The sequence below is a fragment of the Emydura macquarii genome, unplaced genomic scaffold (assembly GCF_026122565.2).
Source record: "Emydura macquarii macquarii isolate MOO-44397 ecotype Brisbane River unplaced genomic scaffold, CSIRO-AGI_Emac_v2 contig_705, whole genome shotgun sequence".
Lineage (NCBI taxonomy): Eukaryota > Metazoa > Chordata > Testudines > Chelidae > Emydura > Emydura macquarii.
Window position 1 is genome coordinate 6589671 of NW_027130842.1, and position 19326 is coordinate 6608996.

At 43.1% G+C, this 19326-nt stretch overlaps 1 protein-coding gene across 3 annotated transcripts in view; it reads left to right on the forward strand.

The window, feature by feature from the left end:
* AIG1 (androgen induced 1) overlaps positions 1-19326 on the forward strand; it is a 184931-nt gene that overhangs the window by 157187 nt on the left and 8418 nt on the right. For all 3 annotated transcript variants that reach the window (XM_067542346.1, XM_067542347.1, XM_067542348.1), the window contains exon 4: positions 8990-9105. In XM_067542346.1, coding sequence (XP_067398447.1) covers positions 8990-9105 — 116 coding nt within the window. The remainder of the gene's footprint in view (positions 1-8989; positions 9106-19326) is intronic.

Consider the following 19326-nt stretch of genomic DNA (forward strand, 5'->3'; position numbering starts at 1 on the left):
GTGGGGAACCTGGCTAAGCACTTGCCGGCTGTCCATCACATGCCCCAGTCCAGCAAAATTCAGGAAATGACTGGGCCCAGGCCCAGTAAAGAGGGCTGGTCTGGGCATGTCCCAAGCCATTCATCTCCTTACTGAAGCACGCCCAAGTCATGGCAAGTCCTCATTACACCTACAAGTTCAGGTCTGCCTCCGCATCCCAAGCAAACCTCAATGAGTTTCCCCGCAATGGGCACTAGTGGACTCTGAGGCAGTGGACAACTTCATGGATGCTGACTATGAGTGAGTTTTGGGCATCCTAGTGCAGCCAAAGGTGACTCCCAACTTCATAAAGATTATATATGACTCATTCCTGTCCTTGGGCCTAGTAGCACAGGAAACCATGCCTTTGGCAGTTGTTATCCAGAATCACTGACAAGCCCTAACTTTTAGAGTGATCTGCTTGCCACACTTCCCCATAATCCTTGGTGTCTTCTGGTTGGTGACCGATGACCCATGCACTCTGTGGTGGAAGCAGAAAATCAGCTTCCACTGTCAATTCTGCCAGTGCACACTGCCTGATGTAGATGGGCCAGCACTGAGAAATCCCAAGACCCTGGGAGTGAGCCAGGTGAGACCATCACCAGATTCAGACCCTAATCTTTCAGACATCCTTGGTGGGGGAAAGGCAGTCCTACCATCACACCAGGTCTATGACTGTCTGATTGAGTTATTACCAGTAGCCAAGGTACCCTTCATCTGCATCCATGCAGCATTGGAACCAGAACTGGCCACCCTGCATTCCTATCTCCAGGGGAATCTGGCCAGAGTTTAGTCAATTATCAACCTCCCCTGCCATGGCCCCTGTTCTTTTTGTCAAATAGAAAGATGGGACCCTGTGTCTATGCATGGATTATTGGGCCCTCAATCAAGTAACCATCAGAAACTAGTACCACCTCCTGCTCGCTCATTTCAAAGTTGTTGACCCATGTGTCGTCAATCCAGGTATTCACTAAACTCTACCTGTGAGGATCCTACATTCTGGTAAGGATGAGAGCAGGGGATGATTGGAAGATGGCTTTTCAAACTTGGTACAGCCATTATGAATATTTGGTAATGCCATTTGGTCTCGCAAATGCCCCCACCACTTTCCACATTTTGTGTATGAGATATTCCATGATATCCTAGACCAATACCTCACAGTTTACCTTGATGATATACTTGTCTTCTTCAAGAGTCCTGAGCAACATACCCAGCACATACAATCTGTCCTAGTTTGGCTCCACCAACATGGTCTATATGTGAAACTTGACAAATCTGACCTTGAGCTGCTCAAGCCCTAAGCCCTGCTTCAGAACCCTGACAGGGTTGTGGCCTAGAGGGCCAGTGTGCACCTGAAGACTGACTAAATTGGACGCTACAAAGGGAGTGTTTAAACTAACTTCAAATTGTGATTTGGAGTTTTTGAAGAGCAAAAATGAAGCAGAGCAAGCGCAGGCCATGATGGGGTGCTTGGGTGGCAGTCACCCTGTGACAAAGGGTGTAGTCAGCAGAATTGGTCAGAGCTCCTCCCATTAAGAGGGTGACCGTGCAGTGGCGGAAAGCAAAATGGAGGAAGCTGTTTGACTGAACAGCAGCAGTGGATGAAGGCAGTTCTGCAGGAGCAGAAATTGCAGTGGATTACACAGCGGGGCTTGGGACCAACTGTGCTGGCAGGGAGACCACTGTCACCTGCAAAGGAGGAATCTCTGTGTTTGCAGTTTGGAAGAGTGGGGCACAGAAGCAGTATGTGTACTTGGAGGGAGATGAATCAGAAAGAAATAGAAGCATGAGAGGACAGGGACCCATCTGCCCAAATATTTGATATGGCAAGGTGGGGCACATTAAAAGAGTTTGAACCTTGCATAATGGGGTGGGGCGGAGGAAGGGGAAAGCCCAACAGACCACGAGCAAGTCAAAGCAAAAGAGTTAAAAGATAAAAAGTGATATGTTCACAAAAGCGTGTCAGCCCTGAAAAACAAGTGGGGGCAATGATAGCCACTGTAACCCCTACTGTGATTGAGCAGAGGGAGGAAATTGAGACAGAAATGGCCACAGGGAAATTTGATCAAAGTGTAGGGATGCCCAGAGAATGGCAGGGTTGGACTAGTGTTTGCAAGAACACTGAGGTTGCAACAAAAGTGGATGTTGCAGTCAGGGGAGCAGCTCCTACAGCTGCCAAAATGTGCAGTACAACACTGGAATGACGGGATATAGAAAGCCTGATCTCTTTAGGGGAGAAGTATTGGTCAGAGCTAGCTGTTATGGAGGAGGTCAGGCAACAGGCCGTGAAGCAAAGGGACAAGTTAGACAAGGTGCATCGGTGACTCTAGAAGAGAGAGAGCTCAATCATTATAGTGGGCAAACTGGATGGAGAGCTGGAGAGCTTACATTCTGAGATGCAGACTGGCAAGAGGTGAAAGGAGAAGTAAGAACATAAGAATGGCCATACTGGGTCAAACCATGGTCCATCTAGCTCAGTATCCTGTGTTCTGACTGTGGCCAATGCCAGGTGCTTCAGAGGGAATGAACAGAACAGGCAATCATCAAGTTATCTATCCCCTGTCATCTACTCCAAGCTTCTGGCAGTCAGAAGTTTAGGGATGCCCAGAGCATGGAGTTGCATCCCTGACCATCCTGACTAATATCCACTGATGGACCTATCCTTCATGAACTTATCTAATTCTTTTTTGAACCTTCACAACATCCCCTGGCAATGTGTTCCACAGGTTGACTGTGCATTGTGTGAAGAAGTATTTCCTTTTGTTTGTTTTAAACCTGCTACCTATTCATTTCATTGGGTGGCCCTTGGTTCTTGTGTTATGTGAAGGAGTAAATAACACTTCCTTACTCACTTTCTCCACACCTTTCATTATTTTATAGACCTTTATCATATCCCCCCTTAGTCATCTCTTTTCCAAGATGAAAAGTCCCCGGCTTTTAAACCTCTCCTCATATGGAAGCTGTTCCATACCCTTAATAATTTTTGTTGCCCTTCTCTGTACCTTTCCCAATTCTAATATATCTTTTTTGAGATGGGACAACCAGAACTGTGCACAGTATGCAAGATATGGGAGTACTATGGATTTATATAGTGACATTATTATATTTTCTGTCTTATTATCGATCCCTTTCCCAATGGTTCCTAACATTCTGTTAGCTGTTTCGACTCCTGCTGCACATTAAGCAGATGTTTTCAGAGAACTATCCACGATGTGTCCAAGATCTCTTTCTTGAGTGGTAACAGCTAATTTAGACCCCATAATTTTGTATGTATAGTTGGGATTATGTTTTCCAGTGTGCGTTACTGTGCATTTATCAATATTGAATTTCATATGTCGTTTTGTACTGCAGTCCCCCAGTTTTATGAGATCCCTTTGCAAGATATTGATGGCATCAAGTTTGCATCAGGATTGGCAAGACGGTGAGAAAAATCTTGGGAAGCAGATGCAAGAGCAGGAGACAGTGGGAACCAAAACTGTGTTCCAGGGGTATGAAGTCAGACCCTAGAAAACACATGCAGGGAGGTGAGGCACCCAAACTGTAAGCCTTGGGGAAAACAAAGGAAGTGTAGGTAGCACAAGTGCCTTGTAAGGGTGCATGGCATTAACAGCCTTGATGGGGCCTGATTTTCCAGTGAAGGCACCACAAAGTTGGGGGGGCTCAGGAAGCTGTGGCAGAGAGTGAGGGGAAGCTAAGCAAGGCACTGATGAAAATAATGTTAAAAAGCAGTACTTACTGGTTGGAAGACAAAACGTAATCAGGCTTTCAACACTGCAGCATTTAAATTTTTTAAAAAGACTAATACAGACTAATTCTTAAGGTACCTGATTTGCATAAAACCTTTTCTTCTGAATACCTGTTGCAGTATATGATTAAAAATGGGAAGTATGGTACATCAACTCTAAATTTGTTAGGGTAACAGTACACATGCGCCTATTTGTAATATAATTGTCCAGTCCAAAATTTCATTAGGGTCGTATGCCTATATACGCACACACATAAACACAAACACCTGACACCCCCAAGCCTTGGAATGGGGATGGGGAGAATTTTTTTTTTAAATATCCTTTAAAAAGGCACTAAGAAATGTGTTTTTTGAGCATATGTCTCAGTACAACTCAGTCTCTCTCAGAAGCTATTACAGTGGTTAGGAGAATTGCTCCACCTTGCAGCTGTAAGGAAAATTTATTGCAGTATATACTCACATAGCATGCTTTTAAAAAAGAATGAGGTTGTGAGGTTTGATGTTTAATATCCATCAGTGATTTCTGTATCAAATATGCTTGTAAGATGACCTACAAACTCAGCCTGGGCTCTGACAGTCAAGTTCAGGTTTAACTTTGTTTCTCTCTATCTTATGCACTGTTTCCAGTAATAAAATTTGCAGGCCAAATTGCCCTCATTTACACTTGTACAAACCCACCGTCTTTGAGTTATACCCTCAGTGAGACCTGTGCAACCTCTTGGCCTTCAGTAGGTTTGCACAGATGTAACTGATTGAAAGGTAGGGCATGTTTATGCTACAGTGGCCCACCTATGGCACTGCAGCGTGTGATGCTGTAAGCCATAGTGTAGACACTTCCTGCATTGGTGGAAGGGGTTTTTCCATCGATGCGGTTAATCCATCTCTCTGAGAGGTGGTAGCAAGGTTATCAGAAGAATATTTCAGCAAATAGCCACCAGGGGTTAGGTTGAACTAACTACAGTGCTCGGAATGAGAAACTTTTCACAGCCCTGAGCAACATAGTTAGGTCAATACAATTTTTAAGTGTATATCAGGCCTTAGGAGACAACTCTGATACACGAGATGGAATAGAACTTGCAATTCACTCTCCCACAGAGAGCAGTGCTGGCTCTTCAGAGTTAGCAGGGATAAAAAGCAGAAAAAGCTTGGGGGTTTTTTGGTTTTGTTTTTTTATTATGCAAAAGAAACTGATCTGTTGAGTAACATTGTGCCATTAATTTTTATATGGCCATTTTTCAGGATACACCGCCCTTTACGATCTGTTATTATTTTTGTGGTAAACTCTCATTTTCTTAGTTTTATGACTTGGTCATTTTAATTCACATTGGATTGATACCTGATGTACACAAGATCTCAGCCCATGTTCCTTCTAAGTTTTACCAAACTGTTTAGCTACTTATTATTTATTTAAATGGTAACAGAGTGCTGTAAGCTGTGCAAAACATAGTGATAGACATGGTCCCCACTAGATTACAAACTAGAGTGAAAGAGAGAGATGTACAAAACAATACAGACACATTAATGACCATAGCAGTTACATTTTTTTAATGTGTGAACCACAGTACTTCTAGCTTAGGTGGTAGTCTTAGCAGAAATGTGTTTTAAGAAGTGATTTGACTGAAGGTCAGGATGATTGCCTGTCTGACTAGGCATGAGAGGGAGTCACAGATATGAGGGAGAGCATGGCAGAAAGTCCAAAAGTGGGAGAAGCATACAAAATGAAGCAATGAGCTGGCAGGCAGTGGCAGAGCAAGAGGGGAATAGGAAGCAATGGGGACAGAGGTGCATATAAGTGTGGAACGGTGAGCTTTAACTTGATGTAGAAAATGAGGGAGAGTCAAGGCAGAGATTCAAAGAGTGGAGTCAAAATGATAGATAACTGGGGCGCAGATGTATCTGTGCAAGGAAAAAAATAAAGTTACCCTAGCCTTCTTCTTTGTGTACCTCAAAATTAAGGATCATCTGAAGGCCCTGGAACACTAGCCACTGGAGTTGGTGTCTACTGATCGTTGCCATGTGACAGTTATTAGCCTAATGTAACACAAACCCATGTCTCTTATCTAGGGCCCTGAACTAAAGATCCGTTTGTTCAGGATTCCTGCACGTCAGGGGTGGCCAAACCATGGCTCATGAGCCATATGCGGCTCTTTTACAGTTAAAGTGAGGCTTGCGGAGCTGTCTGTGCCCCTGCCCCCCTCCTGCCAATTCTCTGCCTACCAGACTGGGATGGGGAGCTTGGGGCTTCTGCCCTCCGACGGGGGTGGGGCTAGAGGATTCTGCTCAGCAGGGAGGGAGGTCTCGGGGGGTCAGTAAGTTTGGCACCCCAGCTATATGCCATACTGTTATTACATGTTGTCAGAAGGAAAACTAATCTTTGGCCAAATGAGGCAAGTGTTTTCTCCCATGCTGCCCCTCATACATGGGAGATGCTTCTGTAAACATCCACAAAACTACCTCATGATCCATCTTCAAATCTCTCCTTCAAACGCTACTTTGCTGCGAGGTCCACAAAAAATCTTGACAACAGCTAGGCTGCTGACGGCCAGATAAACTGACACCACGGCCTATCAGACTGACAGATATTGTCTCGTTTCCTTGTACTCTCCTGTCTGTCTGCATTTATCTGTTGCCTCTCATCTTATGCTTAGACTATAAGCTCCTTGCAGCAGGGACTGTCTTTTTGTTGTGTTTGTACGGCACTGGGGTCCTAGTTCATGACTGGAGCCACAAGGTGCTGCAATAATACAAAGAATAAACAATAATACATTGAAAACAGGTTTATATTAGAGAATTAAGACTTGGAGACCAGATCAGAGAGAACTGATAACCTGCACAGTACCAAGGGCGTTTTGGAGTCTAGCATATTTGCTGACCTCTGGTTCCTCAACAGATTATTGAGCCTGGGTAGGAGTTGTTTGCACAGCTTAGCTACAGCCCATTAGCTGGATACCAGAACTGAATCTAAAGGGTTTCACATAGAGACCCCAAAGCTCCAAGTGAACATTCCAGGGTTGGTTTGATGCCAGCTCCTGTCAATGCACTCTGAAGGTTTTGCACAGTTAATAGACCTTAAGATAGAAGTGGGCGCCGCTATAATAGACCACATGTGAAACATACATGCATTCCCTTGGTGCTGATTTATATTGTGTAAAAGGATGGGGGCGGAACAAGCTGTTAAAAGATGAAGAAATTGAAAGCTCCCCTAACTGCTATATTATCCACCTGACATTCTCTAAATGCCAGTCATTAATTACCAGTGTACTGAAAATCAGAACACTTATCCAATCCAGATTATGTTACATCTGTGAGCCAGAGAAAATTCCATTGTCTTAGCCTTTCCCATCCAAATATTTTTTTTACAGTTGTTAAAGACTACGAGGTCTACAAAAAGCTGTCCTGTTTTATCTCATTAAGGCCTGTTATCCACACAAAGATATTTTTAGCATCTCTGTCCCTCCCACCATAATACTGATTAACATTTTAAGGTATGCGCAGTGTAATTATTAAATTCCAAATTCAGCCCTCAATCTGCAGCTTCCGTGTGGGCTGCACATGCACACCTGATGGCAGAATTTGGCCATAAACACAACATTTTTTTCTTATTCCTGAGCCAGTATTAAGAAAGGATTGAAACTGGTTTTTGATTTAGACTGCTCCAGCAATCCTGACACCTGCAAACCTCTCCTTGAACTCAGTGGGAGATTTGTGTACAGATCCATGGCAGGTCTACAATGCAATATGACTGGAGTCACCAATAACATCACTTCTGGCTGAGCTGTATATTCTCAAATGAGAGTTTTAATCCAAAACTTTATTCGGAAATATATTTGCTCCTCATTTATGTACATTTTCATGCCTGCTAATATTTTGAAATCTATACATCAAGTTATGTGTAGCCTGGGGACGGGGAGGACACACTTTTTCACTCTGCTGATATTAATTGGACGAGGAGACCATTTTAAAAGGTGCAGCAGAAAACTATAAGGAGAAATGATAAAATAAGGACTGACCCTTCTAAACGTGGACAGGTGCTATATAGGCATTGTTAGAACACCAGCTTTGGTGCCTGTTATCTGAAAATATCAATGAATTTTATCAGGATTAACAAATTAAGACTCATACTATCTCTGTGAGGAGGGTAATTATCCCTATTTTACCCTTATTTTTGTGTCCCCAAATTGAGACACATTAGGTCTGTTTCAAAGGTGCTGAAAAAAGGATGTGGACAAGTTGGAGAGAGTCCAGCAGAGGGCAATAAAAATGATTAGGGGACTGGAGCACAGGACTTATGAGGAGAGGCTGAGGGAACTGGGCTTGTTTAGTCTGCAAAAGAGAAGAATGAGGGGGGATTTGATAGCGGCCTTTAACTACCTGAAAGGGGGTTCCAGGGATGATGGGGCTAGGCTGTTCTCAGGAGGATGGGGCTAGGCTAGGCAGATGACAGAACAAGGAGCAACGGTCTCAAGTTGCAGTTGGGGAGGTCTAGGTTGGACATTAGGAAAAAGTTTTTCACTAGGAGGGTGGTGAAGCACTGGAATGGGTTACCTAGGGAGGTGGTGGAATCTCCATCTTTAGAGGTTTTTAAGCTGAGGCTTGACAAAACCCTGGCTGGGATGATATAGCTGAGGTTAGTCCTGCTTTGAGCAGGGGGTTGGACTAGATGACCTCCTGAGGTCCCTTCCAACTCTAATATTCTATGATTCTATTCTATGATTCTAACACCTGTGGAGATGCTAAACACCTGATTCATTTGGAATTGTGGGTGCTCTGTGCCTCTGAAAATCAGAGTCTGAGGTTGGGCACTCCAAATTAGTGGACATGTTTGACCTAAAGTGATGTGACAAAGGTCATATAGCAACTGTGGAACAGAACCAGGAGTACAACCCAGTTCCCTTAGTTCCAGGTCCTGTCCCTTAATCATAAAATGATTCTTCACTGCAGCCCTCTGGCAAAATAAAATATATGTTCTGCTCACTTTTTCGTACACTGTCCTCAGAGATCAGGCATTAAATAGGCAAATTTAAGCAACAAGGGTTAAATTTGATCTGCTTTATATGCTCTTGGTTTTGTCTTTTTCCATACCTATAAAGAGATTAACTCTGAATTTTGTTTTTCTTGTGAGATGTCTTCGCTATTAAGTTTCCTGTTGTAGAACAAGTGTTGAAATGCAGTGAGAATCATTTGTACCACCTGTTTTGCTCCTGTTGCGTTTTGTTTTTTTCTTAGCATACAACAGTTTTGCCCTTTATATTAATCGAGATGAGAACAACACATCATCAGTATCCCAGCAGGAGCTGTGGACTGGCTACAATATGCACCTTCTCTGTTGGCTATATATTATGGTAAGGACTATACATGCTGTGTTTTCATATTCTATTGGGGTTTGGTATTGCTAAATTTGGGCACATATTTCATTATGGATATAATCACTAACAGATTCACACTGCATGCCTCGTTTGATCCAAGACCTGGGCTTTGTCTGGCTTCCCCAGATGCTGATATTTTTAGAAAATATATGCCAAACCTCACACAACAGGAATTTGTTGAACAATCCCATGTAAGCAGTGGTCTTTCCAAGACTGCATTTTTCAGCCTTTTTTCAAACTAAATGTTTTTCTTGGACCTTGGTTTTATTGCTTAGGGTTTTTTGTTCTATCAAACAAAAATTGAGAGTCGGCAAATGATTTCCTGCAACAGCATTTTAAGCCCCTTCAGAAAAGATATTGCTTTTTTCTTTTTTAGTTCACTAATTCTTGTGTTGGAATCAATTACAGAAATCCAAACATTAGGTAATTTATTTCAAATGCAGATATTTGGAATAATGTTTAAATTAAAAAAAAGCATAAGCAACACTAAACTTGATCTTCGGGGAGTTTTCCAATTAAAAAAAAATCTGACTTATCTGACAGAGCAACTTCAGCCATCTGACTTTTTTCTTTTCTACTCTGCAATTATTAGTCATTCTGACTCCCCCCCCCCCCCATCTTTATCTGGATAAAAAGTCCGCCCCCTTCCCCTCCACATGCACGCATGCACACTCGTGTACACACACACTCTCTCTCTTCCCTCCCTCCCAGAGGCCCTGTTTACCTCTCCTTTTACTCCCTTCCTCTGAGGCTTTACCTCACAACAGCTTTCCTTCAGGCTAAGAGAACTGGATAAAGCTCCTTCCAGAATTCAGGAAAACTACTTTTTCCACCACCCAGAGAGGGTCACTAGTTAGAAAGCAACATAGGGTCTGAAAAGTGCTACGTCTTGAATGCTCTCTGCCCCTGTTGGCCAAGGTACGTATACACACACACAGAGTGATGGTATAATAATCAAAATGCAAGCTGATGTGGAATTCACTGCTCCAGGAGATCAGAGTCAAACTCTGTGGCTGGATTTCGAAAAGATTGATTTTATTCAAAAAGATAATTTTATTACTAATAATATTTATGATCATGCTTGGTGAGATAAAGATAAACAAATCTCAGGCATCACAGCATAAACTGATTGCTCCAGGTAACAGGAAGGATTTTTTTCACCTGTATACAAAAATGTACAACTGGCTAGGTATATTACGGGTATTTCTTTCACTTTCCTCTGAACACTACACAGCAGCAGGATACCAGACGTAATGGATCGATGGTCTGATTTAGTGTGTCTTTTTTCCAAAATGGTCCCTTCTGGCCTTGGAGTCTATGAATCTGTGAAAATCATGTGATGAGACCCATGGAAAATTATTCCACAGGAATGGAAAAGTTGAAGCAGTCCACTTGTGTAAGTGGAAATGAATTCAAGTAGCGTCTTAAGAGCTTTTTAAGGCAGTGTTACAAAATCAGTATGAAAAATTGTTTTACATGTGTTTATTTTTTCTCTCGAGTGAGTTGCAAACATAAATTGACACTGACTCAGGGTGCTAGGGGATACATTATCTTGAAGCTTCTACACCGTCACATCACATCCTCAATATCAGTTGTTTTCATTCCATTTATATGTGTAAAAAGTCTGATGGAAATTGCTATTGTACAGCATACACTTATCATTCCAAATACTGGGTAACTTATTTCTTAAAACAACAACTCAGAAGAGTGTATAGGGCTTGATCCTACACAGAACAGACATCTGCATCTTGCATCTATAAGCACAAGGTAAAAGGAGATGTGCAGGACAGGAAACACAGGGGAAATCAATTTTGCATGAAGAGACATACAGTGCGACACATCCATCTCGTTACTCCTGCCTACGTATTTCAGCGCTATCATAATAATACTCAGTCCTTCTAGAGTGCTTTTCACCCACAGAGCTCAAAGTACTTCACAGAAGTCAGTATCATAATTCCCATTTTACGGCTCAGGGAAACGGACACGTAGGGAGGGAAGGGACTTGCCCAAGGTCATACCTCAAAGCAATGGTAGAGTTGGGAATTGAACCCAGCTCTCTTTAGTCCGAGTTAGGTACCCTCTCTGTTAAACTATTCTGTCTCTCTTTCCCCAATCACTTCCCTTCAGTATTGTTGGTCATTTAGGTGATAGTCATAGAGGTGTAGACCTGGAAGGGGACCTCGAGTAGGCATCTAGTCCAGCCTCCTGCCCTAAGGCAGGACCAAGTATAACTAGACCATCCCTGAAAAGCATTTGTCTAACATGTTCCTAAAATCCTCCTGCGAAGGGAATTCCACAACCTCCCTGGGAAGCCTATTCTAGGGCTTAATTATCCTTATAATTAGAAAACTTTTCCTGATATCCAACCCCACCTCCCTTGCTGCAGACTGAGCTGATTACTTCTTGTCCTACCTTCAGTGGATCTGGAGAACAATTGCTCACTCCCCTCTTTAGAGCAGCCCTTAACATATTTCAAGACTGTTATCAGATCCCCTCTCAGTTTTCCTGACTCAAAACTAAACATGCCCAGTTTTTTTAATCTTTCCTCATAGCTCAGACTTTTTAAAATCTTTTATCGTTTTTGTTGCTCTCCTTTGAAGTCTCTCCAATTTGTCCATATCTTTCCTAGAGTGTGGTGCCCAGAATTAATCACAGCACTTGAGCTGAGACCTCACCAGTGTCAAATAGAACAGGACAAGTACCTGCCGTGTCTTACATAGGACGCTCCTGTTAATACAGACCAGAATATTAGCCTTTTTTGCAACTGCGTCACATTGTGGCTTATATTCAATTTGTGATCCGCTACAACCCCCAGATCAGTGGCATATCATGGGTCTTCGGCGCCTGAGGGCCAAGTCTCTATTTGCACTCCCTGGAAGCCCCCACGTGCCCCCTCACCCGCACACGGCAGGAGAGGTCCCCAGCTCCCACCAGACAGCACAACCCTCAAGCTGCCCCAGGGAGATCTGTACCTGTGGGGGGGAGGGAGGCACGCAGCTTACCTCCTCTTGCTTGGGGGGCTTTCTGGTGCTCATTGCGGTGGAGTTGGGCTCTGCCGCTCTCCCCCCTCGTACTTACCCGCCACGCAGCACCTGCCTCTCCTGCTTCAGTCCCTCAGTCCAGTGCCGGCTCAGATGGGGTGGCCTCATTCTCTGGCCTGGGGGGGGGCACCAGGATGGCCCTTCACGACACGCAGGGGATGGGGGCGCAAGAGACTCGCTGCCCCTCAAAGCCTCCTGCGGCCCCCCCCCCCCCCCGCGTGCGTTGTGAAGAGCCAGGCCAGCGCCCTCCACGCAGGTCGGTGCCCGGGGGCCTGGCCCCCCTCCTCCCGCTCGGTACACCGCTACCCCAGATCCTTTTAAGCAGTACTACTGCCTAGCCAGTTATTCCACCTTTTGTAGCTGTGTGTTTGATTTTTTTCCTTTCTAAGCGTAGTACTTTGCATTTGTCTTTATTGAATTTCATCCTGGTGATTTCTGACCAAATTCTCTGCTTTCTCAAGGTCATTTTCATTCTAATCCTGTCCTCCGAAGTGCTTGCCACCCCTCCCAGCTTGGTGTCATCTACAGGTCTTATAAGCATACTCTCCAATCTATTATTGACTTGTTTACTGACTGTACCAAGAGTGGATAGGGCTGCTCTCAGCTAACTCCATTTCTTCTTTGCTGAGCATTCCCAAAAGGGAGTTTGAGGCAATTGCTTCTCCTCTCTAACGACATTCATATGGAATTTTGCAGGATTGCATTTTGTTTCCTCTTGCACTCATTGCATATGAGGATTCATTGAGAGGATTAGTGAGGAAGCATGGTCTGTTGCGTGTCAGCCTGCTGATAACACCCAATCTCTCCCTAGGCAGTTAAATGCTATTGAACGTTCTATCCAGTGTGTGGCTGAGACTGGAATATAGATCAGGGATCATCGGGTTAAATTCAATCCAAGCAGCATTGCAGTGATACTGGTAGGCTGGAAGGAACAACCAGAAAATATGACCAGGATTATATGTGCCCCTTTTAGCCAATGTGTGCCCACACTTAGTAACTAGAATTCACCAACTTGGGATAGTGTTAAGACAGATAAAATAGCAAGATATGTTTTGCTCATTGTAGCAAGCATGATTTTATGGCAACTGTCTGAGCTATATGTGCCCATAGAGGAAACAAAGCTAAAGAGGTATTGTTAAAAGATCTTTTGAACTTGGTTCATTCTGTCACTACTTAATAGAACAATTCAGGCAGTGCAGGTCCATTCAAACTTATTTAGAAAAACATGTTAATTTTCTTAAAGCTGGTTTTAGGAAAGTCTGTTACTATGATAAGGGGAGGGAGGAAAGTTTGCATTGTGTGATATGCTGTGGGCGGGTTGTATGCATTTAAAAAAAAAAAGTTCCTAGAGATTGGGTAGGTGTGATAATATATCAAAATAAATAGTGTTTGATATATTCAAAAGAAAAATTAAATTTACATTCACTTACCCTAGGCATCCCACATGTTCTCATGCATCTCACACCTCCCATAGCAGTGATCTCCATCTTCAGTGAGCCAGCCGTTTCATGCTTCCATTCACTACTGCCGACCTTTATTTTTAAATCCCATGTGGACTGACGTTCACACTACTCTCTTTCAAAATGAACAGGGAAGAAGAAATCAGTATGGATCAATATGCACAGATCTGGCATGTCTGCCATGGACTACTATGTACTGTGCCTTGCTCTTCCAGGTGCATGATGTTCCCCACAACATCAGGTGGTTTGGCAGAGTAATAATAAAATCTCAGATGATGTGCCTAAATAGTACGTAGGCAATGTTGTTGTAACTGTGTTGGCCCCAGGATATTAGAAAGACAAAGGTGGGTGAGATAATATCTCTTCTTGAACCAACTTCTGAGGGTGATAGAGATTATCTCTCTCTCTCTTTCAAGATTGTCTCTCTCACCCACAGAAGCTGGTCCAATAAAGGATATTATCTCACCCACTTTGGACAATCACCTGAGGGAAACAAGACTAAAGAAGTTATATAGAAGATGCATTGTTTAAACACGGTATTATTTACCAAAATTGTAACATGACAGCCAATACCTGCTAACGACCCTGCAGAGGTCAGTAGAGCTATCCCTATTTAAAAATGAACCTGTTATGCTTTGCTCCTCACAAAAGGTGCTATCACAATATCAGATTATTCTTGCTCAGTAGGAAACATAATTTGCAGCTACAGTTCTCAGAAAACTGTCTTTTCAAAACACTCAAGCCACTGTGTATTGTTCTCACAAGGATGTGTTGCAGCACACAACACAATGATAGCAAAGGAGGCAGTACACCTAAAGATGAGACAAACATAAGAATTATGTTTTAAAAGTGTTTACTAAACTTAGTTTTCAGAATTTGAAATTTCTTAAACAATGTAAATTTGTTAGTTTAGGGGTTTTATGCCAGTTAGAGTTGTAATAAGTCCCAAGCCTGGGAGGTGTTGAGCACCCACAGTTCCCCCTGAATTCAGAGCAAGCAGCACGTGACCAGATCCGGTCCCAAATTTGCAAAAAATGCATTCCTGGCTAAAATCTCTAGTGGCTGTCGGTCAGGCTATTTACCCTGCGTCATAGAACTCTGGTCTAGGCAGAGTTCACGCCCCTGAAAGTGCAGGGTTGTTCCCTACACTATAACCTCGAGTGATTCATTCATTCCAGCTTTGAATGACTCAGCAGATACGACTCCCTCACCTCCTCTGGGAGGCATTCCACAGTCTGCAATGTTGTAGCTGTGTTGGTCCCAGGATATGAGACAGACAAGGTGAGTGAGGTAATACCTTTTATTGGACCAACTTCTGTTGGTGAGATAAACAAGTTTGCAAGCTTACACAGAGCTCTTTTTTAGGTGATCTACGTTATTTTAGATGTTACATCATTCAACGTGTCAAGAATTTTTTTCAGGTAGATATGTACAAAATGTCAGCCCCACAATCCCCACTACATGTTTTGGCTTACTCAGTTTATTTCAGTTAGCACTAGACATAATAGAAGTACAGATTTTCCCAGTACATCTTCCACTTCCTCAAGAAGACTTGTTTTTTAATACATATGCTAGAAAAATGGCAGAGAGGAAGGATCAGTATTTTGGCAGGAGGGAAATAGAGAGTCAACTGCAGTAGTAGCAGTAAAAAAAAAAAAGCTAAAACTCTATTGAGCCAGAGAACTGAGCTGGTCGCACCTTCCAAAAAAAAAGTTTATTAAAGAAGGACTACATTTTTCTCAGTTTTTTCTTGTTTTCAGACCAACTATTGAGCAGGTTGGAAAATTTCAAAATTTTCATTAAAGAGTAGTGACAAATATTTTGTGAGAAATGTCTTTTCAACCAGCCAACCTCAGTAATAATGGCAGGATGACATCTGGGACTTACGGGATAGTCATCTTCAAAAAAAATCTTCTGACTGTTGTGTAGTAGAAATGATGCATGTGCTGTCAGGGGTTCTAATCCTTTGGATTTTAATTAAAAAAAACAAATGTTAAACATTGCTTAGTGCATATAAACTATTTAATGAAGTTTGCATCTAGAGGTGTATTTTAAGACTAAATTGACTTTGTCTACTGCAAAGTTAGCTGGTCCAGTTTTAGTTTACTACCCTTTTCCTATGCATCTCCCCAACCCCCCAGTATATTTATATCTCAACCAGCAACTTTTTTAAAAAACATGTAGGGACTTAAATTGGCTCTGGCTTTGCAATCTGAAGTGTGTCTTAATGCAAGTTCCCCTGCGCTTATCTAATAATGAGGCTGAACAAGAATAATGATGGCTGGAATTGCTGTGTTGAAGGCATTCATTAAAGTTAATAATCAGTAGTCTTGTATCGAAGACTTATGCCTACGGTTGATCAACCCTTTATTGTGTAGTGTTGAGTTAGTGAGTTCATTCCTACTTGAATACAAACTAACAAAGGACATCAGGTAATGTTTCCATGGTAGCAGTCCTACTTTTGCAATTCACATTTATAATATAGACAATGCAGGAATACTTGCTATGTCATTGCTCAGTGGAAAGAAGTATAACATTAGTAATTCCAGCATAGAAAACTGGCCTGTGTGGTTGATTTTCAGAGGTCAGGGTGGCTAGTCAGGTGTGCTTTTCAACTTTGTTTCTTAAGCAGCACTTGATTCACCTTGTTCTTATCATATTAGTTCCTGTTAGTGACCTGGTCATGTTGACCTAGGGACAGGCACCTAAAGCTGGAACCACAAAAGGACTTGGGCATTGCGATGCTGAGCCTGGCAACACCTAACTCCTAGGAGCCCTGCCACCTGGTAGAATTCTCAGTCCTCAGTTACACGCCCAGGCTCCCCATATAATGCATGGGGAGAATTAAGTGCCTAAGAAGGGAATTCTTAGAAGCTAACGCAGAGCTACCAACACTAGCCAGAAGTGAAATGCGGAGGAAAGGGCCCAGATTCAGAAAGGTACTTAGGAGCCTCATTGCTATGGATCTGGACCTTAGGTACCTGACTGACAGGCTGAAGAGAGGAACCTCCCTCCACTTGAAATTCTCAGCTGTGAACCTTCCTAGAGTCAGACACTTAAGCCATATCAGTCCTTATTTTGCATGAAAAAGCACCTCCACCCACTCACACCTAGGAGATAGGCAAGGAAACACTTAATTGAAGAACGCTGCCAGAGCTCGCGTGAGTTAGGGCTCCAAGCAGTTTGTTAGCCATGGGCAGCATCAAGATTTAGACAGCTTTGTCTTTGTTTACCAGGAAAAATGTAGGTATCTAAAAGATTAGATGGCAGCTAAGTGGTGGTTTTCAAAATGTCAGTGGCACCTAAATGATGGACACCTTAAATACCTTTGTGTATCTAGCCCATAACAGCTAAATTGGAAGCATAACTTGTAATCCATCATGATGTGTTAAACAACTAAACAGTGTACCATTTTGGTCAGCAAAGAGTATAACTTATAGGACATAAGCAAGGATGCTGCATTCAACAAGCCATAGATTACAGTCAGGAATTCTTTAGTGACTCAGTTGAATTTAGACAATATTTTTGGTGTCCAAACTAAATTCATTCTAGTAAATGTCACTTCCACTTGGTTCATGAACTAATCACTCAAAGGCACAGCAGCAGATCAAAGACCCCTTTGATTAGTCCTCCTATAAAGGTGCTGTAAAATGGTGGGCAGTTTCACCAGCCAGGGAAGGGAAATAAAGCTCCAAGCATTACATTAGTCTTTTTAAAGCCTGTTCCTCATGGCTTGCTTTATTGTCCACATAATGATCACAGAACAAAAGCAAATCAACTGAATTAAAAATACTGAGCAATAATTCCCATAGGGTTTCCCTGCTTTGAGTCAGTCAAAAGGGGAAAGGACATGCCATTCCCCTTTGACCTAGCTCCCCTTCCTTTTATATTCTACCCCCAGCAGCCATGTGACCAGCTGGAACCTGTTAGACATTTACAGTCTTCAGCACTTTTACCTTTTCACAGGTGCATTCTAGCACAGCAAAAGATCTGTAGAATACAAGCTATCCACAAGTATGGAGAGAATTTTTCAAATGTGGACTCTTTCAAAGAGGGGGTTTTAGGGTCAGCAGCTGGTCACAGTTCTCTCACACTTAGCCTACTGCCAACATTTTAATTCCTACATGAAGTTTCTAGACATTTGGGATTTGATTTATAATCAAAGTTTTTATAACAAGCAGCTGAAGGAGGGTATGATAACCATGTACAGGACCAAGGTAAAGGAAAGCCTCTGGGGATGGAGGGAGCTCAGATTTTTTTTTAAGGCCAGAGAGGTCCATTGTCATCATCTAGTATGACCAGCTGCATAACATAGACCATAGAATTTCACCCAGTGAATTTAGAAGTGAGAGAGTTTTTGCAATTTTTGCAAGGGATTTGCCAGAACTTGAACCCACGCACAATCAGAACACTACCACTACTCTACCGAGCTACAGAAGGCATTTCCATAATCCATCCTCAAGGTGACAAAAGCATTGATGACAGTGATGAGGACTGCAGCTGAAAGAAAGTATTGTAAGCATAAGTGATAAGGAGCACTCTTGGTAGCTGCTCAGGTCTGAATCTCCAGAAGCAGCTGGGGAACCAACCAAGCCACTGTAGTTATGAGCTTGCATAATGCGATAGGAAGATTTGAAGGAACTGGCCAATAGTAATTGTCACAGTTACGGAGGCTAATTGCACCTTCATCCCCTTTCTGGTGTCTAAGTGAACCCTATCAGGGGTTAAGCCTCATGCCTTTGTTAGTCTAGGGTTGCATTTTACAGTTCTCCCACTCTTTGATTGGGATCTCGGTACAATGCTCCACCTATGCCAACCATTTATTACCATGCAGGTCTAACAGGACACCTGCATCTCCTTCCTTCAGGAGTCCGTGACCAGAGATGTAGTGCCCAAAAGCCTCCCTAAAACAAGTAAGTTTATTAACAAATGGAACAGAGCAATAGAGAAAAGGATTCCAAAACAGCCTTGTGTGTGGGTGATTGTGGGTGAGCTCTTACCCAGATTGTTACCAAGTCCAGGCAGACAGTTAAATGCTAAAGAGAAACTCTTTGTGGAGGCTCTCATTTATTAACAAAAAAGCCAACACAAAAACAAAAAACTTTCACCCCCACATCTCATCTGGGTGACCCAGTCACTCTCAGTCCATCAGTCCTCAACCTGAGTCCAGTGCACTCCTCTCCCTAGACGGTTTCCCAGGGGTTCTCTTCATTCCAGTCTTTGCCCCTGATGTTAGGCATCTTGTCCCTGCTGGAGCAAGATCCTTCTCTGAAGTTGGGAGTCTGTCCTCTGCAACTCTTCCCCAGGGACAGCAGACTGGGCTTCAAGGCAGTATCTGGGAGACTCGCTGGCTGAGATCAGGCCCTCTTGGATGCCTGCCAGTTGTAGTCCTGTGTCTATGAGGCTCCTCTCTCTAGGAGCACCTCATACAGGGTGCTCATTTTGATGAGTTCCCTGAAGACCTCACCCTCTTAGGCTCCCCAATCAGCCCTCCTAGGAGCTCCTCTCACCCCAGGAGTTTCTCACCCTAACTGAACTTGGGTAGTGTTTATTATTTACTAATCAGCCACCTGGGGCAGGCAGCTACCCCAAGTGGGGCCTTCATAAGACAGTCACACACAGGGTGGGCCCTAACTCCCCATAAAGGGCAGATGCCCCATGACAAGCCTATGTGCATGCTTATTCTCATCTAAACT